This window comes from Caloenas nicobarica, chromosome 2 (assembly GCF_036013445.1).
Source record: "Caloenas nicobarica isolate bCalNic1 chromosome 2, bCalNic1.hap1, whole genome shotgun sequence".
NCBI classification, from domain to species: Eukaryota; Metazoa; Chordata; class Aves; order Columbiformes; family Columbidae; genus Caloenas; species Caloenas nicobarica.
In genome coordinates this window covers 157,074,971-157,100,039 of record NC_088246.1, presented here as the reverse complement: position 1 = coordinate 157,100,039, position 25,069 = coordinate 157,074,971, and the positions used below count along the sequence as shown (strand labels likewise).

The following is a 25,069-nucleotide window of genomic DNA, read 5'->3' as shown; positions in this document are numbered from 1 at the left end:
ACTCTGTCTCCATTAGATGGCCTCACAATTTCCCCAGGTGATAACCAAGTACTATTTACGTCTTTAAAAAACAAACAAACAAACCAGAACAAAACAGCATAGAAAAATAGCATGTTTGGGAAACGGGAGAAATGCAGCTGATGCAAGCTAATAAGCTTCCTGATAGTTTACACCTGACCTCTCATTTCCTTAGATCTGTACCTATAGTGATACTAAGACATGGTCAGCGTATTGTGCAGAAGATGCAGTTGCTCCTATGTTCCTGCACAAATTACAGTTGGACTTAATGATCTTAAGGGTCTTTTCCAACCTAAATGATTCTATAATTCTATCAAATCTCAGATGGAATCTTATACTTGCCTTACTCAGGCCTCCAACTCCCCAGAGCTCACCTACGTTAGAGCAGGACACTACAGGGAGAGCTGAATGCCTAACTTTCTTCCAACTTGTGCCATTTTATACCCATTGGTTTCAGTAAGAATCATCCAGGATTTGCATTAGTGTAAGCAGGTGGGATATCAAGACCAAAGAAGGAATATTCATGTGTAATTGCACATGGGAAATACCCTTGAATGCACTTAACTCTGGGACTTTATTTTTCCCTTTCACCTGCCCTCAGGGAATAACTATTATTCCTTTTTCCCTTCCTCCCCTACCCAAGTGTCCTTTAGGGATGGCATGCTACTGTTGGTTTGTTGTGGTTTTTTTTTTTCCCCTGGGTATTTTACTAATGAGTCTTTCTCTCTAATTTTGCCTAGATCCTCATTTATAATCCAGCTTTTATGAAATATGTCTATGAAAACTGGCTCCAGCATCATGGGAGATACCCCTCCACGGGCCTTCTGTCTTTGATATTTGCACTCCACGTATGCGATGAGGTCTGTGTTTTGATATATGGATAAAAAATCAGGACATTTTACACTGAAGTGCCAGGAACATGCCCTGGCCACTCAGCCTTTATTTCCTTCTCTCCATTTTCTCTACCATTTGTTTCTTCAAACAGATACAGAGTCCTCAGTAACATGCAAATATGCTCAACTGACAGTGATTTTTTTCATGTCAGCAAGTTCTAGGGTTTAAGATGCATTTTGGGGGAATGTAACTAAACATATATAGTGAGATTCCACTTGGCATTCAAAGGCATATAAATATGGATGATGTCAGTGCCCATTTTGTTAGTGGAAGCCCAAATTATATTTTGTCTCACTGTTTAGGCACCTAGAGCCATTGGTGTTGCCCTGGGCATGCCCTCTGCCTCCATCTGCCAGGCCAGAAAAGTTCAAATCTCTTGGCTTGTGACATCTGCCTGCCTTGAATACATGTGTTGAGTACCCAAGGACATCTCAAATGGCACTTATATTTGGGCAACTGCAAGGAGGTCTTATCTCTCTAATCAGTGGGGCAAATCAACTGCATGATAAGACATTAGGAGAGCAATATCGCTCCCTGGGTTCCAGCAACTGTGCTGCCTGAATCACCACTGACTAATGGATGTTCAGGCACCTCCATTTGGATATCTTAATCTTAAACATGATCCCACCTGAAGAACTTCAATGATCATCTCTTACATTAGCCAATCTGGGGAGTGCAGATGGTCTCTTTTCAAACCCAGGCTTGTGGGTTTATACAGTAGGTTATGGTAAATGCCTCCGCTCCAGCAGTTACTTGAGAAAATTCCCTGGCTTAAGTGATGTAAGATGTTCCTAGGTGACAGGAGAGTTGGCTAGTTAGTGTAAGGCCAGATCAGCTCCACAAAATCCTGCAAGTATGAGCTTGTCAGCATGGTGGATGAAAATCACTATACTGGTAAAATACCTGTCCTGGACACAGGTCTGCTGATGAAAGAGATATTTTTGTCACCTAGGCCTGTACTGATCGAAGAAGTGATAGAAATGCTCTTAATGATGCTGGCAGAAACTGTACCATAGCCAAGGCAGATAGGATGGGTGGGTTGGGTGGAGCCTGTTTTCTGGTAAGCAGGCAGTGAGCCAGGCTCTGACATTACCCAAAACAGTTTAAAATAACCTCCTATTTGGGTGGATCCAGGTGTGGGTGGGTTAGGACCCTTGTTTTGTGGGCTATAACCCATTCAAAACCAGCCATATGGCCGCTCTCAGTTTAAATAAGTCAACTGTTATGTTTGGACTTTCACCACCAGAGCAGACGGGCATAGCCATCAATAAATGACCTATGGGGAAAGGCCATAGGAGTATACACACAAAGAGCATAAGGTCCATCTGACTCTGAAGTGACTGCAAATGTCATATAATTAAGCATGTAAGTGAGGATCAGCATGGCTCATCATTTGGAATACTAAAAGCAAAACCAAAAATTTTCCAGTCTTTGTGGCCTTAATCAGCTAAATAAGAGATTCCCATTCCAAACCACTGACCTCCTGAGGTCAAACATCATGCTTAGGGGACAGGAATGTGTTTTTCATAATTGCCAAACAAGAATTCAGGGATAGAAATTTCCTTTTCTGTCTGGGTTCAGGTATGAGAGTGTTCTCAGAATAGCTTAGGATGTAGTGTCTCTTGAGGAGGCCTTGGACCATTATTCTGTGGTTGCATCATGCCATGCAGCAGAATAGCTTGGGACACCACCGAGGTCCTACTGCCTATGGCAGAATCAAGAGAGATTCTTCAACATTTCAGATGAAGACCAGTTGTTTTCCAGGCTATAACCCTATTTCTCTCTTACTTCCTAGGTGAATGTGTATGGTTTTGGAGCAGACAGCAGAGGAAACTGGCATCATTACTGGGAAAACAATGGTTCAGCTGGGGCTTTCCGGAAGACAGGTGTCCATGATGGGGATTTTGAGTTCAATGTAACTTTGACTCTTGCCTCCATTGAAAAAATCAATTTTTTCAAGGGCAGATGACCCTGACCACAGAGAGAAGTGGGGGCTGCAATTTCCAACATGCGGCAGAACAAAGCCCAATGAAGATGATCTGGGCACCAGCCAGGTTTGAATGTGTGAATGTGCGGCGGATTCGGAGCGTCTCACTGCTGCAATGCTCACCGCAGGGAGCTCGGCCAAGGACCGGCTTCCACACTGCACGTGATTTCCAGTCTCCAGATACCTGGGATCTACCAATCAGTTGCGGGAATAAATGAATCTCTGCTTAGGCTCTATGGCTTGATTGCTGAATTACTGATGAAAGATCTGCCTGCTGCAATTAGGGGAAACCTGGGCACAGGAACTGCTGTTTGTGTGTCTGTTCTTTCCTCAAGTAAGGCAGGAGATCCTTGAAGAGGAGTCAAAACAACTTCTGGGACTTAAGACCAGCTAGGGCAGCTCTGAACATCATAGTAAGGATTACCTCAAAGAAATGAATTCACTTCTGCTGTTGATCTTCTTTTTGAACTGTCTCTTCTATTTCCTTTATTATTTCTGGTTTCATGCTGTATTAAGCAAAAACATGATGAAGTTGCCTGGAGTAGTAAATTTTTCAGCCATTGCTTCGTTCTGCATTGATAGTGTCTAGAAAATATGTATCAAATCATCTCTAATCATATATTATTTAATATTGCTTCCTATACAGCCATAATGAGAGAGAAAACAATACTGAAAACTCCAGCAAAAAAATGGCCTTTTTTAGCCATTTGTTTGTTTGTCTTGTTTGGTTATATATGATTTTTTTTTTCTTTTGGTGGAAAATACTCTGGAATGTTTATTTTCATTTAATCAGTTTAAGGTTGGAAAGTGGACTTTTTTCTTTCAGTCATTTATATGTGCCTTTATATTTGTGCAACAGATGTGATTTTTTTTTTTTAAGATGACAAACCCTAAATTAAACTTTTTTATAAAAGGGGGAAAAATTAACCAAAGTTTAGCCTCCATATGGTATACTTTTGTAGTCAAAACCAATAATAACAGCTCCTATATTGTATTTGAGCGAACACAAACAATACTAATTTTTAAAGGTAACTTTTACCTTTTTTTATGGGAAAATATCCAAAAGTTCCAAGGAAACATTTCCTCTTATTTTTTTACAAATTTAGAAAGTGGTAACTCTTTGCAAAGTCTTTATTTGAAATTGAAGAACTGTCATGGGTTGGATACCAGCTAGTCATACAAAAGGAATCTTTTGCCCTGTAGCAGCATCTACAAGGACACGATCTACGCAAGCTGATCCTACAGTGTAAGCCAGACTTCAAAATTATGTGCATCTCTGGAGGAATGAGAGTATTAATGTCAGTACCTCTAGGCAGTGAGAGGAGGGAGGTGACAGGGAAGATTTTATATCCACAGATTTTTGCTGGAATTAACACATTTAGTCTCCAAGGAGAGATAAAGTACGAATCCAAGAACAATGTTCAGGTGCTGAAGAATGGAGAACAGTTTTACTTTTCTTCCTGATATCATGAAAATAAGATTAATGGATTATTGACCCATTTCGAGCTCTGGTGAAGCGAATGGAGTTCTTGCCGCAGACTTCAAGGGACTTCAGATCAGGCTTGGAAAAAATGTCCTATTTCATTTTTAATAGACTATGATGGTTGGGGTTTGTGGCAATTTAGAAATCATCACCTAAATGATTCGCCTTTCTTGCACCAGTTGTGGCAGCAAGTCCAAGCTGATGAGTATTTGAGCTCAGTGAAATCCTCGCCCTTCGCTCAGTGATGTGCTTCAGTCCCAAATGTTTCCCCTTGTCTTCCCGTGCCAGTTATTAACTGTGAACTCCCTGCCAAGGCAGCAATTCATGGCAAAAGCGGCACGGTCAGGTGGTATTTTGGGCCACAGTACTATTCACCAACACAAACTGCTTTACCTGCATGAGTGTTGCTGGACTCACAGCGTATAAATAGAGGAGGATGCCAAACGTCTGCGTGGGGAACTGAGCTCCCTTTGCCGTACACATGTGACCCTTCAGTTTAGCAATGTGGAAAGGGCAGGACTTTCAAATCATCATACTTAGACCTGTTCATGATCCTCTGTCATGTCAAGAAGCCCTTTCTGAGCAAGGTGGCCAGCAGAACTCACCTGGATATCACAGGCACAGCAACTTCAATGGCCTTGCTGTCTTCTACGTGTCCTTCGTAAAAGAATGAAACATTTCTACCTGTTCATTGTTTGCTTAAAGCATTCTTACTGTTTCAACTTTTGTTAATCAATATGTTTCTGGTGAGATGTCACAGTAATACCAGTAAAGCAACTATAAGAGGGAAAAAAGACTCTACGGAAGATCCCAATGGTTTCTTCACCCTCTGGCTGGATTTCGGAGATACTTTTTTGATCATAAGATTCAAATATTTTAATATTTCTTCCTCAGTAATTTAGAAACACTTAATTGCTGTTTCAGTCATTCTTCTGTCATCACTTGGAAGAAAACTCATGGTGGTTTGGTACTCAAATCCCATTGAATTCTTTTTTTCAGAACATGTGTCAGTTTGGGATCAAAGAAAGTGGCAAAAAATATCAGCTATCTTCTAGCCCATGTTGTTCTGCAAGTTTCCTTTTGTTGCCCAAATTAAATTTCCCATTTTCCCCTGAATATTCTGTTTCTGACAGCAGATATAAAACTTTGTGGCTTATACTGTCGTGGATAGATTTAGTGTCTACATCATGGAACAAGCTGCAAATCCCATCTAATTTTGCTGATAGCAAGCAGTAACTGTGTACCACTAGTGTCTGTTTTTCAGAGCATGAGAAGAGCAGAGTGGTCTTCTTCAGCTGTAGGACGAGTGATAGTCTGTGCCATCACATTTCTATTCCAGAGGAACATTTTCTAGAGTCCTTTAGGCAAATGACTGTTGTATTAGATCTTTGTCTCAGTTCCTCCACAATTTTGCTGCTTGCTCAAATGCCTTCAGAATAAGGAGATACCAACAGATGATGTCGAGGGAAGAATTAATTCCCACTGCCAATGTTGAAGACTGTGTTCCTGCTAGAAACTTTATGGGCTTGTTTTGTTTCAAGGAACAACAAAGGAAAACATATAGCAACACGTCAAGGCTTCAAACTCTTGAACTCTATTTGCCACCACTTCAAAGTCTCCGAAGCACTCCTTGAGTGTGTGTTATGTTTTTTACCAAAGCCAAATCTCTTGAGCACTTTTTTCTCTCCCATGACCAAATTTTGTTCCTATTTTTCTTTGACTACATGATCAACTATGATAATAATTCTTTTCTCTGATGGCGGGGAGTCTCAATCATTCTTTGACCTTTTATTTATTTAATTTTTCAGTATGATATGAATCAAAATAAATTTTTTATTGTAATCAAATTAAAGGTGTTTCTCCTTGTGCAGACTTCTTCCCACAACGTTTCCATTAGCTCCTAGAACCTTCTCTGTCACATAGCAGTGTAATCAAGCCTTATCCCACTGCCCTCCCACCCATCCCTCGGGTGATACCAGCAGAGGAATGCGTGCTTCAGACTGCTGGCAAGCTTGCGGTCATGGGCGTCACACTGCTTCACTTATGGCAGCTGTAGGCCTCTGGAGAAGAAACAAACTTCACATGCCTGTCGTTTCCTGATGGATCTATGCTGTATTTAGGTGATACATAAGGGAAATTGGGCAGACTCAGAAATGAGTGACTTGAGAAGACAGCTATTCTCTGGCAGTAACAGACCTGGCTCCTATCACAGGAGAGATGCTGAGGATCAATCCCAGGTACCTATTTTAAGAGCCAAATTTAGCTGCTATGATCACACAAGCACTTTAGTCATGGCTGTCCATTAGGACAACCCCATCTAGGAGATGGACATCTTTGACGTCACAAGCGCAGCCCTCAGTGGGAGCTGGTGTCAGCAGGTGTCACGGCAGCATGCCACACCGCCTCATCTGCGTGACCATGGTTTTACTCGGGGAGACTCCACTTTAACTATTTCTTGTGGACCTCATAAGCTGCTCAGTTTCCTTATGTGCCATTTCTATCTGTTGTTTAAGGGAATGAGGTACATAGACTAGCAATGATGCACATTTCCCACTGAAACTTAATCAGCCTCGTTGCTTAGTGGTAGGAGTTCAAGAAGTCATCACAGGGCAGCTCAGGAAGCTCCTGTTCAGATACGGGCGATGGTCTGATGGTCACAGTAAGAGCTGCTCTGCAGTGAGACCGTCAGAGGACCAAACTCTCAGGAGTTGCTTCATACTTTGCTTTTCAAGCCAGGTTCTAAACAAGCTGCATCGGTGAGATATTAACTACCCCTAATGGTTACAGTGCAGTCAGCATCGCACTTATCATAAATGGGTGGGAAGTAGAGGTGCAGATGTCTAAGTAGCTATCCCAGTCACTTCAGGTCCCCAAGCCTGTTTTCTGCCCAGAGCTTCTATAACCAGGCTGGTCACAGAATTGTTCCAAACAGGGAAAACAAGGGTGCTAACCTGGGATGGCTATGGAATGGGACTGTCCTTCACAGTGGCTCCGTAGCTTCACGCTTGTCGCTCTGCAGAGGAGACGTGAAGCATTTGCTCTTCTGTCACCCTCAGCAAAGCAAAGTAACACTGGGGAACAGCTTGCTCTTGAAAATAATTTTTCATTTGGCTTCATGTCCACTCACGAGAAGTGCACTAAGTGCAGCTTCCAGGTCTGAAATGATTTTGTCAGGAAATTAATTTGAATAAAAAACACAGTCTAAAGACCCCCTGGGACCAGTAAGACATGCAGCAGCGACAACAGCAACATCCAGACAGATGGTCCGACCACAGGAGTTGGACAAAGGACTTTGCTTGTACCATCAAACGAAGAAAGAAAGTACCCACAGGGGAACAATATGGCTTCTGTTCATGGCATGGATTCCTTTGGTGGCTTACATTCAGGATAGCAATTAAACCCAACGAATGAAAAGGCAAGGGAGTCCCTTGCCACATTTAAAATTTCTGTTTTCGCTTGTCTTTCCTACAGACTTTCAGATCTTATTACATTTTGTTGTCTTCAGGCAATATGAAATAAAATGTTGTTCACACTGTGAAAAGTTCTCCAAGGTTAGGTACTTTTATGAAGAGGTAAATCTCTGTGTTTTCATTTTAATTTTCTCCTACACAAAATGTAGCATGTTGCTTTACTCCTTAGTTACTTTGACTGGCAGAATACAAACAGATCCATATGGGAATTTGGTCTGATCTGTGACACACTCCTGCTAAGACAGAACATTTTTCCAGAATTGTTACTTCTCCCAAAAAATCAGAGAGTCCAGAGTTACACAGCAACTACCAGCTGCCTCCCAGTCCACCCAGACAAAAAATCGGTAAGAAAAGCATCCTGGCCTATGCCACTAACACTGCATCCTGCAGCACCATGATGTTCCTCCAAGGATGCCCCAGGCAAGTCTCCAAATTAAGTGTTCCATCATGGAGTCCCTTATGGCAGGTTCTGCCCATATGGATTTTTCTGTTCCCTCCTTGCTTTTCTGGAGCTAGACCCTAAGAGCTGTCACCATCCAAAGGAGCTGCACATTGCTCCCCCAGCCCTGCCCCAAACCTGCAGTCTGGGACTGGGTGTTTGAATGGACTGGCTGTACTCGAGATGTGATTTGAAATGTTTCCAGTTTGCAGCCACATCATGTGTTCAGCCGGTGCACATGACTAGGTAGGTTTCATATGGTAGAAAATGATGAAAAGAGTGATTTCCACTCCTATTTCTTCTTTGAATGTAGGAGGATTTTGTATAACACATCCTCACGCTCAGAGCATAAGTATGTTTGAGCAAGCTCGCCAGGATGCTGACGAGGCACAGAGCTTCTGCCTCATCAGAAGCCTCAACTTCTGGTGGAATCACAGGCAGACGCATGGGAGTGACTGGTGACCAACAGTTCATCACTGGGCACATCAAATTATTGGCTGTGGGGAGAAGTTCTGCAAGCGGACAGGCTCTCTCATTTTAGGGCTTGATTTGAATAGGTAGATAAGGAAATAAAATAAAAAGAAGTAAAGATCAAAAATGGCTAAATAAAAATAAAGTTGATTGAGCTTCTAGAAAGCCTTTAGAAATGAAGTAGTTTTTTAACTATTTATTTTGTCTGCTGAAGTAGGTGGGCCAGGAGTGAATCAGGCTGGTGATGCTTTGGGGCAATTAACATAGTTGTGAGTTGTGAGCCAGCAGCCACACAGCCACACAGCCACTTGCTCCCTCCCCCTCAGCCAAGTGCGATGGGGGAGAGATTAGGAAGAGCAAAAGCAAGAAAACTTGTGGGTCAAGATAAGTTCAGTCGCAAAGGAAGAAGAAAAAACGAGCTATGTAAAGGCAATCAATCACTCACCACCTCCCACCAGTAGACCAATGTCCAGCTAGTGACTGAGCAACAGCCACCTTGGAATGCAGCCCTACATCTCCTTCTCCCTCCATCCCAATTTATTGCCAAGGTTACATTACATGGGATGGAATAACAGTCTGCTAATTCAGGTCAGTTGTCCCGTCTGTGTTCCCTCCCAAACTCTTGCCTACCCCAGCCTAGTTGCTGGATGGGGCCAAAGTGAGAAACAGAGAAGGCTTTGACACTGTGCAGACACTGTTCAGCAACAGCCAAAACTCTGGTGTGTTGTAACAATGTTTTAGCCATCAATCCAAACCACAGCATCCTATGGACTGCTATGAAGTTAACTCCATTCCAGCGAGACTAAAATAAACCAGAGACTTAAAGAAGTCTGTGGATTCAAGAGGTGGTAAGACCTTTCCTGACATCTGAGAGCAGGCAATATCAACAACACCTTAGCAATCAGGTGAGATTACAACCCACCACTAGCAGGAATGACACGATCCAAACAGAAAAACCTAGGAGTTTCTTCAGGAACAGTGCAACCAGGGCAGTTGGGACAGTTCAGTTCTTGTCACTGTAGAAGCTGGAATAATAGTTTAAGCCAACAGCCAGAGGCAATGAGAAATCACTGTTTTATGTGGCTGTGTGCATGGTGTTTGCTTTCTTCCCTGGGTCACCACAGCACTTCTTCCCTGAAGGTGTGTGCCATCGCACAAGTAGTAGTCCTCTGTGGTGTCTTCTTGAGGGGCTAAGAGAACTTCATTGCTTGTTACTGGTTCCAAGTCTGGTTATGTGCATTTTGGCTGGGACAGAGTTAATTTTCTGTGTGTAACTAATATGTGGCTATGTTTTGGGTTTGTGCTGAAAACGGTGTTGATAACACAGGAATGTTTTTGTTATTGCTGAGCAGTGCTTACACAGCATCCAGGCTTCTCTGCTTGTCACACCACTCCACCCACGAGTAGGCTGGGGGTGCAGAAGAAGTTAGGAGGGGACACAGCTGGGACACTTGACCCCAACTGATCAAAGGGATATTCCATACCATGTGACATCATGCTCAGCAAATAAAGCTTTGGGAAGAAGGAAGGGGGGACAATCGGAGTGATGGTGTTTGTCTTCTCAAGTAAACATTACGCGTGATGGAGCCTGGCTGTCCTGGAGATGGCTGAACACCTGCCTGCTGATGGGAAGTAGTGAACAAATTCCTTGTTTTGCTTTGCTTGCATGCATGGCTTTTGCTTTACCTATTATACTGTCTTTAACCCAACCTGCAAATTTTCTCACTTTTATCCTCTGATTTTCTCCCCCGTCCCAACCAGGGGGAACGAGCAAGCAGCTGCGTGGTGTTTAGTTGCCAGCTGGGGTTAAACCATGACACTGGCCCACAGCTACATGACTTTGCAGTTTAGCAGAGAGATCCAGCAGACACAGGTAAATGAAGCTGGAACAATGTTTTTATTTCCTGTAATAAGCAAAGGAATGGGAAACATCAGCATGTACGCAGATTAATGGGTCTCTGAGCAGTGAGATGTGATTAACTCATTTCAGTCAGCGCTGGGGATCTCAGCACCTCATTAGCTTTTTCATTAATGGTTACAACTAATATCTGATTAGTGTCTCTGTTTGGTAATGAGTTCTGCTTCTTAATGGAGATGGAGTTTTCCACTGGGTGATCGTGAAAGGGAGAGAGAGAAGGAGCCCTCTAATTATGTTGCTAACGGGGCACTTTGCCATCGGCCTCACTGACCCAACTGTCCTCCCTGCCCCACTATAACTAGTCCTGATGCCTTGTCACGAGTATATGTGTGATGTGCTAAACACACTCAGCAAGCCAGTCCTGGCTCCTGAAAAATAAATCGGCCCAAGTCGGATGACAGTAGGTGGGACAGCCTCAGAGATATCATCCCCATCCCTGGGCTAATGGGTATGAGGGGCAACAAGTGACTGGAGATGCACAAGGAAAGGAGGAGAAAAGGGACAGAGATACGAAGCAACAGCTGCTCTCACACGGAGCACTCCGTGCAGTGATTCGTTTTCTAACAGATCTTAATAATTTCCCCACTAGAGCGTGCTGTTTTCCTGTTCCCATGAGTTATATAGTGGCTTCTGGAGCACAAAGCTCTCTTGTACCAGTGTGCGTCTCATCACCAGCTTAGAGTTCGTTACCTCCTGACACTACTACATCTTCATGGCTTGGGATTTATTTGCTAAATCTATATATTTTGGCCTCTGGATGAGAACTAAATGCAGGAGCCCGCTGGCCATGAAAGGGATGGGGGAGCACGAGATGGGAGAAGTGCTGCAAAGCTTCACACCCTGAGAGTTTACATCAGTGTTGTCAGCCAAGCAGTTTTCCTTTCCTATTTTGAACGGGGATCACACTCTCAGCTATGTGTGTGTTGTCTTCTGCACTGACCCATTAGGAATGCTCATAATCGAGAATAAAAAATAAAATATAAAAAAATATATTAAAATTTTTAAAAAAGTTATTCTTCCTTTGAAACTTAATTCCCTGGCCAGAGACAAATCTTTGGGACTCCTGGCTATGTGGGAATGCTCAAATCTTTTTAGCTGGTGTTGCAAAAGCCTTTAGTTATAGCAGATGAAAATGCCCTTTGTGGATCATAAAGGCAACTCAGTTGTTTCTAAAAGGACTTGTATGTTTTGCTACCAATGTAATCAACTCATGTAGTTTTGCATTTGTTTGTTCTCAGTTGTAGCACCCAGATGTTAAATGAGGGGCAGATATATTGTAAAAAGCAATCAATGCTGCAAACTAATTAGCTGGGTTCAATGAAAGCAGAAGCCCTATCTGGGTGTGCCTGCCAGCAGGGCATACACTCGTGCCTCAGCAGTGCCCCACAGCCAAGGCAGAGTGGGGCAGAGGGGACCACTTGGCAGAGCATTGGGCAGGGACCACAGGGTCCTGGTTCCTGTTTTGGACTCTGAGGTGGCTCTGCTGGGTGACAACACCAAGTCCCGTTGCCTGTCTGCTGCAGAGGAAAGCACGCCCGTCCCAGGTACTCCAGGGGACAATGCTGGCTGGGGCATTGGCACTGGCATTGCCCATCATCCCCCCGCATGGATGCAGAGCTGCCTCCACCCCACCCTGTGGGAAGAGATGCTTGTGCTAAGCCAGAGAGACCCACAAAACAGGGTGACCTGCTGCAGCACATTCAGCACGTGTGGGAAAGACGCACCTCATGTGGAGATGCTGGACTCTTCCCAGGGCCCGTGGCAGTAATAAAATTGTGTTCTTCGAACAGCTACTGCCTTCAGTTTTAAATTTCCTAGCCTAACACTTCATTAGGCTCCTGGGTTTTCAATATTATAATATCAGTACAGTGAACAATTGTTCCACTCCACTTGTTCTGCTGAATACCTCCATAGTCCTCTCATCATTTTGGGCTGAAGAGTTTTTATTTGTGATTCTCATTCTTTGCCCATCTCTAAGATGTGTGTGAGGTCCTCCACCAAGCCCAGTAACTCTCATCTCATTGACCAGATCCTAATGACTGACCACGGGTTTTGCAGGATTACAGCCCAGGACAAAATTCACCAGCCTGGCTCACAGATGCTGTGGTCACTATTGTTTTGCTCAGCTTTCAGTTTTTCTAAGTGGTGTGGTAACTTGTATTTACTCATAGCCCATGAGTAGCAAAATCCCAGAGGAGGTAGGAAAAGGATGTGCTGAGGTTTGTAATCGGACTTCTCCCTTCTGAGTGTATACCTATTGAGAATAACCCCACCCCAAGTCACCTGCATTTAGGAGCAGCTGGGGTGCATTGTGGTGACCATGCTCACCTTCATTTGAAAGAGTAAAGCCAAGCTCTTGGCCCAATGCTTCCTTCATGATAACAGAAAGCACAGTAAGGCTCAATTCACCAATTCTAGACACCTTTCCATGAATAACCCACTGTGGCTACATCAGCACTGCTGACACTTCATCTCCTGGAGGTGGCCTCACCTCCACTGCTGAGGACTAGTTCTCTCCAGCTGACTGACCATTCCTGTGCTGCTTAGCACCTGACTCTGTATCTCTTGTATGCCCCAAGTACTGTCCCTGTGACCTAAAAAATGAATTCTTACTAAAACATATAAATGAATAAAATGAATTATTACTAAACCATATATATATATATAAAGTAAAAGTATGTGAAATAACATGAGAGTGTTGCAGCAGCACTGTCTGCTGCTGCAGAAGGGAGGGCTGACGAGCACAAAGGGTGAGCTCACAGCTGGCATTTAAGAGTAGGGATGTTTTGGGAGATGTTTATATATGTAGATATGGAAACATAAAAATAGGATTTAATAAAATAGGTTAAGTCCCATTCTTGCGATGAAGGGCACAGAAGTACCATGGAGTATGCCTGTACAACTAAACCTCCATGTCCTAAAAATACTGGATGGCTTCTTTTACACCGCCTTTTGGGAACACTCCTTGGCTCACGCTGTGCCCGAGGCTGAGCCTGGGCATTCTCTGAGAGGGATGAGAAGCCATGGGCTAAAACACTGCCAGGGAACAGACTACTGACTAAACAGTATGGATGATCTCAGGACACAGCTTGGTCCTAGTTAGTCCCTGGACTGCATGTATACCATGTGCCTTCTTTTCTACAATAAGAGCAAGCAATGTATAAAGATGATGAGATGTACTGTGTGGCTTTGATGTCCTTGCCCTTGTGTCAAGGAGAGGTGAAGATGGCTGAGACAAGCTCTTTTCAGTAGTGCCAAATGGCAGCAGAAGCACCAATGGCGAAGCACTGCAGTTTGGGAGGTTCAAACTGGTCATAAGAGGGAGTGCAGAGGAGGGCAACAAAGCTGGTGAGGGGCCTGGAGCACAAGTGTGATGAGGAGCAGCTGAGGCAACTGGGGCTGTTCAGCCTGGAGAACAGGAGGCTGAGGGGAGACCTGATCGCTGTCTGCAACTGCCTGAAAGGAGGTTGGAGCGTGGAGGGTGTTGGTCTCTTCTCCCAAGTAGCAAGTGATAGGATGAGAGGAAATAGCCTCAAGTTCCACCAGGTGAGGTTTAGATTGGAAATTAGGAAAAAATTCTTCATGGAAAATGTTGTCAAGCATTGGAACAGGCTGCCCAGGGAAGTGGTGGAGTCACCATCCCTGGAGGTGTTTAAAAGGTGTTTAGACGAGGTCCTTAGGGACATAGTTGAGTACTAGAGTTAGGTTAGGTTGTGGCTGGACTTGATGATCCTGAGGGTCTCTTCCAACTGAAATGATTCTATGATTCTATGATTAGGAAAAATGTCTTTCTCGCTTGGAGAGCAAGAAGTTAATAGATCAGCCAAGAGAAGAAATGGGACCTCTGTCCTTGAAAGGCACCAAGACTTGGCTAGGCAAAGCCACGGCTGATCTGATCCGGCACAGGAGCTTCCCACTTGGATTAGAAACCTTCAGAGAGCACTTTCAGTCAAAGCTTCTAGGAATCTCTGGTGAACAGCAGATCTACTGCATTTTTGTTAATGATTTGCAAGGCTGGGGTTATGTCCGAGCAGTGTGACTCCCCAGGAGTGGAGTGGATCTGGTAAACCAGCTGAAATTGCAGAGTTTTGAAAGGAAGACTGAAAGATTTCTTTAAAGCCATCAGCAGAGATTCCCTGGCATCCAGCTGTTTGGGGAGAGGCTGTATTTTGCAGGAAGGACAGAAATGTTACTGTGCTTTCAGCAAGGAAGGTTTGCCTCATGGCTGGTACAGAACAGCTTTAGCTCTTTGTGTCTCAGGCATTCAGTTCCTTTGGTAACAGCCTCCTTCAGACCCTCTTCTCCTTTGCAATATAGCACACCTAAACCAGCCCCCTAAACAAAGCAAACTCATCAGCTCTGCAAACCCGCTTAGTGCAAAGCCCAAGGCAGCATGTTATTACTTGGCCGTGTTCTCAGTGGAAGTAGATCAGCTCCACTTCCCAGAGGTCAAAACTACATCAGTTTACACCAGTCAGCAGGATTTTCCATTCTATCCCAGGATAAAAAAAAAAAAAAAAAATGCCATTTTTGTCATCACTTGAACACTCTATCTGTGAATTTAACTTTCCAGATCTTATGTTTTGAATTTATGGAAATGCCATATGGCATTTATAGATATGCCATACCCTGGCATCCTTTCCCCTCAACTCTTTGAGCTTGTCTCTTGTTACACCTCTGTGTAGTGCTTAGCACAGGAGAGTCTGGGCCTTAATTGGAGAGTTTTGATCTAATCAGTACCCATGAAGAAAATAACCAGAAAAACCTGTCTGCCAGTCAGATTTTTTGCTGCACCTCAACAGGTTCATAAAAATCGTATCACATAATGGCATGCAGTGGGGTCATGACTTGTCACTAAAATGATAATGACATGGTGAGTCCTTGTTGCCATAGCAGAAGTATCCAGGATCAGAACAAAAAAAAATATTCCTATCCCCAAGATATACAGGCTAGGTAAGTATTTAATATGTCCACTGTGTTACCAAGAATAATCAAGAAATGGTATTTATGACAAGATAATTTTCAAAATTGTCTTAGACCTAATACATATATAGAGTGAGACATATAGACATATACATGTATTTACATATCAAATATCCACCTATCCTTCAGGCTTGATTTTTTTTTTCTATACATTGTCCCAATCTTTTTTTACCCCCTTTCAAACATTTAGAAGTAGTGGAAGAATTTTGAAAGTTAGAGAAAAATAAAAAGCACCTGCTTTTAAAATGTAGCAAAAAACACTGGAGCATAGTGAAAATTTTCCTCGGAAAAAATTAGTGATTTATGAACTTCTATTCCCTTTTGCAAGATTCTTTATCTGCAGAGGGAGAGTACAGCAAGGCTGCTTTAAGCATGGGGTCAACAGATTGCATGCTACAATAATTTATCCTTGCTGTGTAGGTCAGTCATTAACTATTACCCAGGCCACATTTCTAAAACTTACATTGACTGGGCTGTGTCATGCTCACAGTTATAAATTTGTAGACCTGATATAAGTCGTGCAGACTCGGCTTTCAGGAAGCTCTCACCCTGCAACATTAACCCCGCTATTGAAAATTCGTATCAACAGTTCCACTGACATCAGCCTAAAGCTGCTTATGTGAAGTTGGTCTGATCCTGCGTTGGCCTGAATTCAGTTTAGGACATGACACAGAGAATACTGAAGCCACCAGGAGATCTTTCTGTTCTCTTTAGTGGGTTTAGATTAGGACTGCAGGTGATGTCCATGACAGCGAACAGAAATCTTGGGCCTCTCCCTGCTGTTGGTGCTGTGAGACAGCACAGCTCCCATCCACCCGGCCACCTGCATTTAACCCCATGTACCAGGTGCTGCCTCGTGGGAATGGTCCCCAAAGCCAGGCCAGCAAATGTGCAAGCAGCTAAGCACAGGGTCAGCTGTGGGACAGGGTTTCAGCCTGTGCTTTGTTTTGTTTACCAGTTTAGGCCCAACGTGAGGCAGCTCAAACCCAAATCCCACCAATGTGCTCCTGAGCAGTGGGAAAGGCCATTTCTGCCGGGGGCAGGTACAGCCTTCTCTATGTTCTTCGCCGTCACCATCACCCTTCCTCCCTACAGTAGAGCAGATGTTGGCCATCTACTGTTATCTTTGGCTCAGAGACCAGGTTTTGCATTTCTCCTTTACTAGCATGTTTTCTTTTCCACGGGGTGGTTGAACTGGAACAATGGAAAATTATTTATGATGGAAAATAGATGTAGAAAGAAAAAGGTACCACAAATGCAGTCCCTGTCAAAATGGGAATGGGTAAGGGAAGGGAGTTCACAATACACTGATTAGTAATGTAGCTTGTCCAGGTTAAAAGGTTAGTTGAGGTGTGGGTCTTGATGATGTATTAAAGGACAGAAATATAAGTTCATGGCTTCATTCACTCTTTCCTATGGAAAGAACTACTGCTCTTGGAAAACTGTCTGTTAATTTCATAGCACAGTTAGCTGTGGCAAGACACCCCTGAACTAGCCTGGGGAAGGGAAATAGAGGGAGATCAAGTCCCCCATCCTACCCATGAACCCACCCCTGATTAAATACATGGCCTATATCAGTCTGGCATCAGGAGGAGGTGACAGGTCCAGCATCCTCTCCTCATATCTTCTCTTCTCCGTCCCCACCGGTGTGGCCAGCTCAGCCGGGCAGACCTGCAGGGTTGCTGCCAGGCTCAGAGAGGAGCAGGCAGGAACCCCAATGAGAGGTCCCTGCCAACTCAGCCATTGGCTTGTGCCTGATTTTGGGTTGTCACTGGCCTTGGCTAGATAGAAGGTAGTGAAAGCTGGAAAGCCCCCTGCTGTGTTCTTCATCTTCTGCTCAATGCAGTAGCCTCAGGAAAGGCTCTTGCTCATCAGTTTGTTATTGATCCACGTCACTTACAGCAGTTGTAATTGCAGAGATGGGAGTTGCAATTAGAGCAGTGGGAACAGCGTAACCTGTTACCCTGAGGTGGTGGTTACCAGAAGAGGCACATCTTCCGGACAGGAGTGGGCAGAGGTGGTCCAGAGACCAAATGGTCAGAAGCAGCGTACTCAGTCTCTGATTTCCACTTTGCAAACCGTGCCTGGACACAGACCGGCCCATTTTCTTCACGCCACACCTCATCATATGGATGTCCCACCTCATTTCTCCCCGCCTGCACAAAACAGAGAGAACCCTTGAACTGCCCAGGAATGACTGAAAGCCTGGAAAAAGGACTGAGCATCTCTGACAGCCACATAGCATTTGGACAAGAAGACTCTGCTGACACAAGAAGACCACATCAGACAGCACACCTCACTAACCCTGTGCTGGGTAGTCTGTGTGTCCTGCTATTCTGTGCTGCTTAAGAAAGATCAACATCCTAAGATCCTGCCTTTTAAGAGGTAAAGAAGCAGGTTTTAAGTCAGAGCGGTTTTACTGAATAAGAACAGTCCAGGATCTTCACTGTTAAGAGGTAAAGACAAATGTTTAAACGCAAAAGCTTTACTGAACAAAAGAAAGAAATCCTTTTTACAGAAGGTGGTAAAGCCCAGACCACATGCTTATTTTTTGCTCTTCGCATCCAAGTAGAGCCAGAGCTGGTGCAGGAGGGTGGGACGGTACAGCTGCAACTATGTGCAGGGAAGGAGAAGAGGTGGAAAGAGAGGTAGCAAGACCTGCGCCTTTCAGCAGCTGAGAGATGCCAGACTGGCTTTCCCACTTTGTGTAACTTTGCCCTAATAGCAAGAAAGAGGCTGTGCAGCTGCGCAACCTCATCGTTTACACAAGGGCAAACAGCAGCACCTACTGCTCATGAGAAGCTCAAATCTCCCTTTTTTTTTTCCCCTGGTAAATCCATGTCGGTGCTAGCACTGCTCTAGAATGGCTCCCATGCAGCTATAGGGGCCAGTGATAACTAAACAGGAATATGATCACAAACATAATGAACAGAGTATGTCGTCCTGCTTCTGGCACAGAAACCTCTCCAGCTCTTTATGGTCTTCTCCCAGAAGGGTAAACAAGGACACAGGACATATGTACAGCTTCATTTACCCTGTCCCTGACCTGCATTTTGGTCCCAATTCTAGTCTCTTCTCTGCTAACAGCTAATGAAATCCCAATGTGTGCTTGTTCTGATTTTCCCGCATCCCTTTTCTTTCACTCCCATTTCTGATTTCTGAGATGTCCTGAAAATAATTCTGTTAGCAGGAAAATAAACAGGACATTACTCTTGATGGCTTTCAATTGTATTTTCTCTTTCCCTGATGTCAGCCACTGGCAGAGGCGGGGAAAGAGGAACTCGGGGCCATCAGAGAAGCTTTTCTGGCACAGACAAGGAACCTGTGTGCTGCCAAACTCTTCACTATTGTTCAGCGTGCACCCTGCTGTTTGTTTGAGATCTGGAAAATAGAGCCCTACTGTGAAATTGTTAAAGAAAAAAAATTAAAGCCGAGCATAGCAAAGGCAGGTCAAGCAGCAGAATGAGCTGGTCCCAGAAAATGGGCATTTTTGCTTTCTGTGAAAGCTGATGGTGATGAACAAGGGTAGGTATTTTTTAATGTCTGTTGTTGGTTTTGGCTGAGTAATAAGGGGTATTATTACAGATTGAGTAGAAGACAAAACCCAAACCAGACTTTCATCCTTTCAGACTCCATTTACAGGGCAGCCTTGATCCCCTGAAACAGAGCTGGACCCTTCTTGGCTCAGCTCACCATGGTCTACCACCCACTCCCAGTTTGCTGGGCCCCTGGATCCCACCATCACTGAGTGTCCTGCTCATCCAGTGAGCCTGTGTCCATCTGTATTGATGGTGCTGGGTGCTTCTGCTCATTTCTTCATGTTTGCCACCTCTGAGTGAAGCAAAGACTGGGGTGTTGCAGGATCAGCTCCTTGTCAGAGCAACTTTGCTTAAGTACAAGCAATATTAGTTTAAAACATAGTTATTAAACTTTGGAAGGACTCTCTCTGCACCACAGGGCAGAGCTGTCCCTCTTCAGGGACACACATCTTTAGGGGTTTCCTCACATCACTGCAAAAGCTCAGGATGCTCCGGCCAGCCATCATAAGGGAGAACCAGCTTCTGAGGTGCCTCAGCTGAAACTCTAATCGCAGTGTGTGTTGCACCTCACTTCTCAGACTTTCCTGTAGATGGCAACCAGCATGTTCTCAGATTAACCAAGTGACAGGCTGCAATAACAAGTGTCAACATCAAGAGTAACAATGAGGGAGAGATATTGCTTGAGGCAACACTCCAGACTGGGTGGAGCTGGCTGGATGCAGGAGGGCAAGCAAGCTGCTCCACATGGAAGAAGCCAACAAAGACATTGTAAATCACCCTTACCTTACTCACAGATGAGCATCAGCCTGTTTTCCACCCTGCCAAGCATGCTGCATTGATTTCAACAACTGCAACTGTTCCTGAAACGTCCTGAAATTCTCCCCTTTCCCTTCCAGGCCAGATTTTACCCTGAGACCATAAGCCTGGCAACAGAGTGTCGGACCAAAGGCTCAGCTACCCCGGCATCCCATCATAATGAATATCCCAGAGAAGGTGCTTGAACATGTGCACACAGAGTAAGTCAATTGTTCCTTCTTTTCCTTCCCAGCTTCTGGCAGTCGACATACCAAAGAGGAGGTTATATTTCAATCTGTCCTGTCCTACCTGGATTTCTCTTGCTTTTTTGACTCGCCAACGTTGAAACAGATCTGAATCATTCCTATCAATAGAGGGCAGTGCTGTCCTCACTGTCACAGCCCAGGGGCACGTGTTGCAAGGAGAGATAAAGTATAATGTTTGTTATTCAGGGTTGAGGCCTTTTTGGCACAGCTGTATGTTTTGGTCTCCTAGTAAACCAACTTAAGAACTGCTGGGTTTACAAAAGCCAGGAGTTAATCAGTAACTCAGATGTTTATCACCTGCCTATTTAACTATTTATTCCTCCCTTGCAATACCTGCCTGGTTTTTTAACCTTTATTTAATGAGTAACTACTGGGAAGGGGATTAAATGCACCTGTTCTCTCAACGTATTGGGGCCTTTGGTTCGTAGCCATTTTGACTATAAGCAGATTCATCCCACATTCATTGAGACATAGAAAGGAAAGTTCAAGTGTTTCTATAGAAAAAAAATCATCCCATTCAGTACAGACCAATCCCTCCCACAGACTAGTCTGGCACATTCCCAGCTTCAGTGCTGTTCTGCAGGCGTGTGTCTCCATGTGCACCCTGGTATGAGTTTAGCCCTTGTACACTTTCTCAACATTTCCTGCTGTCCTTTCTTTCCCTCCTGTCCACATAGAACCACAGAAAAACTTGGAGCAGAGGGACCTCTGGAGGTTATCTGGTCCATGTATCTTCCCTCTGCCCTATACCAGTCATTCCATCTACTGGAAGAGGAGCAAGGAGGTGAACGAATTTGGTTGTACAGTGAATTTTGGACCAGATGCTTTTGGTAGGGGAGGACTCGGAGCTGTTGTTCTCAGTTTTGTCATTCCTACCTGTGTGAATGTGGGCAAGTCAACAACTCTGCCTGCTTACATGTAACCTGAAGCAATGTGGTCTGTTTCTAAGCACCACAATGGTAAATCAGCTGAGTACGAAGTCTTTGAACATCTATAAAGGAGTGTTATTAAGGCAATACAAAACATTACTATCTTTTTATGCAATTCTTCCTGTACAAGGGATGTGCTGACCTCTCTGTACCCCTCCCTACCCTATCACTCTGATTTCTTTGAGTTTCATTTCTTCCCAGTCCTCACTGTGTTTGGTTGCTTTTCTCTGTTTTTGCTCAAAATACAGCTCTTAAAGTGACTGTTAAAAAGGTTCAGGGTGTCAAAGCTTTGTGCATATTCATAAGCCACTCTTCTTGCTACCGATAACAATGTATTTTACAAGATCTAATTCTTCTTTGCCCAGCAGACATGCTACAGCTGCTCTCTTTAAGTTACCTTTCATCTTCCCAGTTAGGGCTGTCTTTGCCCCAGAGCCTCTGCTCACCCACATCACCTCCAGCAGAGATGTAGGCTGTGAACATGGGCCCGAGCACAAACAAAGTAAAAGCCAGAGGCATAAATGTATTAAATGAGGGCAGGAACGATTCTGCAGTCTTTACTCCTGGTGATGCTGGCCGAGCCTGAAAGCACACAGCTGGATGCCAACAGCCCAGGCAGAGTTTAAAGGAGTGGTCCTGGGAAAGGAAGGATGGATTGACAGACATATTCTTCCTGCAGACTGAAAAAGTCTGACCGCAGAAAGCCAGAAACAACAAATCTGGAACTCCACAGGGTAAATTTCGTGGTTACTTTAGAGAGAAGAAACTCTTTTGACCTGGCAATGATGTTATTATCTTCCTAGTATTGATTCTGAAATTCCTCTTTCTCTTTCCAGCCTAAATTAAACACCAATTAAAGCCACCTATTGCAAAAACAGCCCTAGGTTCATAGCACTATTTATTAAGCTGCCTGAAAAGCCCTAGCTCCCTAGTGAGACAAGAGGGAGCAATATTTTCATGTTATCAATTTTTTATTAACTCTGTCAGTTATATGAAGTAGGATGAAGGAGACAAAAAAAAGGAGTAAGCAAGAGGGTGAGATCTCACCAGAGTAAAGGGGTCAGTAATTTTCCATTTTCTATTTGCTTGGGGTAGAGTAGTAATTTGGTCCCAGACCACAGAAGAATAAAGAATAAGCAAAGCTCTACGCTCTGCAGCATGAACAGAAATCAGTCTCCACAAAATGTGCCAAGAAAACCTGTAACTGTACTGAGAGGCTGATGGTGTTGCATGGATTGGTCTTCCTTAGCATGTGTCCTGTTGAGCACCCAAATGCCGTGTAAAGTCATTGGTCAGGCTAAAGAGCTTTTCTCTTAGAAAAAACAAGCTTCATATGAAAGCCAAGATCATCCCTGGATGCAAAGTTTTCTTCAGCATTTTCCATAAGGCTTCAAGTAATCAAGGGAAACAGCCTTCTGCAGGTGCACAGTGCTCAATTAGAAAATACTGTATTCTCTGCTGAGGTATGATCCAGGTGTAAAATGCTGCATGGGCTCTCCAAAGTGTTAAACCTTAAAAACTTTGCTCAGTCTTCACATATTTACCAAGAGATTTGATTTTATTGTGGTAAGATACAACAGTGGGTGCATGCACATCTGAAGTGCAGTATTTTGTATACCATTGACAGCACCACAAAATTTCTGATATAGCTCAAATGTCTGTTTTCTAATTATATACCCAGGTGGTGCCTCACTGAACTGAGACATCCAAGCTTGAATCAGCAATTACTTTATTGTTTGCATGTGGCCAAAAACATGCCAAAAGGCAGATCTCTTGTCTTATGATGGTGGTGCAAGTGACTGCCTTCCACTTTGAGCCGCTTCCTGGAAAATGAGGCATAGCAAAGGCAAGACAGCACCTAAGGCCAACAAGCACTCCTGGGAGTAGAGTGGGAGGTAGGGCACTGAGTCAGTCACCTCATTCCTGTGACAACACAATTGTTTGGCAGCAGAAGCCGAGGCTCTCAGGAAGTCACTGGTACCTTCCTACACTCCGGCACAGAGTGCTTGCAACCTGCACGTCCCAAGTGGCTGCTACTGCTGGTGTGTTTAACTGGGGAGGCTCCCAGATTGGTTGACCTTGTCCAAGCTGAGCTCACTGTGAGAAAATCTACAGAGCATCTGAAGAGAGGGTGATGGTGGACAACCACAACTGCAGTGCTGCAGCTTACTTGATCCTCGGGCCTTGGAGGGAGAAGAGAGAGGCTGCACATCTATGCAGGGATGGTGGAGAACCCATCATTCATTCTCCTTTTGGACAGAAAAAACTGCAGGAGGAAATGAGAGGAGCAGCAGTGGGTAGAGAACCTCACTTGAGGGCACAAAGAAGCTCCAGGTTGTAACTGTGGGGACCCTCCATGTGGCCAGACCCTGAGCGTGTAGCATCAGCCTTCCTGGTGGCTGGGAAAGGCCAGTGGTGAAGCCACCACCATGTTGCCCTAATCAGTGATTGTTAACAAGCTAGTAACAACTTTGCACATTTTTATCTACATTCAGCTAGTGCCTGTGCCACCAATTCATCTTTTCTCCTCAATTGCTGATGTGTCTTTATTTCTGCTGGGTACCTTCAGTCAAGTGATTGCAGGTGAGATAAGCACATACAGAACATGTGCTGTCAGTGGAGGTAGAATGGTTGGATGGCTGCAACAGCCAAGGGTCAAGACAGTAAATTCCCTGTGTCTTAGTTTCCCACTGATTTCCCACTAAGTTTTCCCAAATAGATGTCCTTACACTGTAATCTGTTCTGAAATCCTCTGATAAACAGTGTTCGTGGCAGAACCAGGTGTCATGGGCACATATTACCTGCAAATTGGGAAAGCTAATCTGCCGTGTTTGGGAAATTTTGCTTCATAGCCTGCCTTGCCTGAAGACAGGTTGTCTTTTTATCTGCATTTCAGGAAAAGGCATTCTCTTCCAGGAACATCTCAATGTGTTCACATGGAAACATATCACATCTGGACCCATAGTCAAAGGATTTTCACAGAAGCACCTTTTATGGCTATAGCCCTTAATTCTCAAAAACAATCAAGAAGTAAGGGGGGAGGATGAAAGAGAACAGTTCATCAGAGGCAATGCTGTGCTCAGAGCTCCTGCAGGTCAAAACACGCCAGGCAGCATTGTTGTTCTTTCACCAGTGAACTCAGAAATGTCACATGAAAGATGTGTGTCCCAGGAACAGGTATTACCCAGTCCTCCGAGGCATGATGGACGTGCTTGCAGGGGCGTTTTAGATGGACGTGCTTGCAGAGATGAGATTTTAGAGAATCGGTTGCTGATTCACCACTGGGATTTTTGTCTGGGTTAAAGTTTTACTTTCCTAACACTACATAGCTCAACCTGGAGCTCACCAAACCTAGCCAGGTTTATAATCTGCTAACCTTCAACTTTGCTTGCACTTTTCTCCTTGCTTATTTTCCTATGTTACTACTCATTGCTTTATTTCTGGAAAGTTGAAATCAGATGTGGGGAAAACCAATCAGTCAAGCAAAATGCTTTCAGTTCCTGCCAACGGCAGACACAGAAGTAGAATTTCCAAATTGTGCAGTTACACTTCCAAGGACTAGGAGTCCAAGAGCAGGAGTCTGGAGATGACTGCTCCTGATAACCACCTGAAGGGTATTTCTAGGTCCTGTTTTCATCTTCTTCCCGAGATCAGACACTCACCAGATCCAAGGCATCCCCAAGCCTCAGTTTGATTTAAACCATAGTGAATTCTCAGCAGAAATTCAGCATTAACCTTGCCCTGGACTCCAGGCACACCTGCAAAGGCCTAATCTAAACTTGGTGAGGTGGTGAGGACCCCTCAGGTTTCCCTGTACATTCGCTATAGCTTTTACCATCATTGCAAATCTGGGAGGTGCACAGGGGAAATGTGCAAT

General features: G+C 44.2%; 1 protein-coding gene across 1 annotated transcript in view; it reads left to right on the top strand.

Annotated features, from left to right (window-relative positions):
- ST3GAL1 (ST3 beta-galactoside alpha-2,3-sialyltransferase 1) overlaps nucleotides 1-6,161 on the top strand; it is a 78,347-nt gene extending 72,186 nt beyond the window's left edge. The window contains exons 6-7 of the mRNA XM_065628325.1: nucleotides 759-878; nucleotides 2,708-6,161. Coding sequence (XP_065484397.1) covers nucleotides 759-878; nucleotides 2,708-2,881 — 294 coding nt within the window. The 3' untranslated portion in view covers nucleotides 2,882-6,161. The remainder of the gene's footprint in view (nucleotides 1-758; nucleotides 879-2,707) is intronic.
- Nucleotides 6,162-25,069: the final 18,908 nt, after the last annotated feature.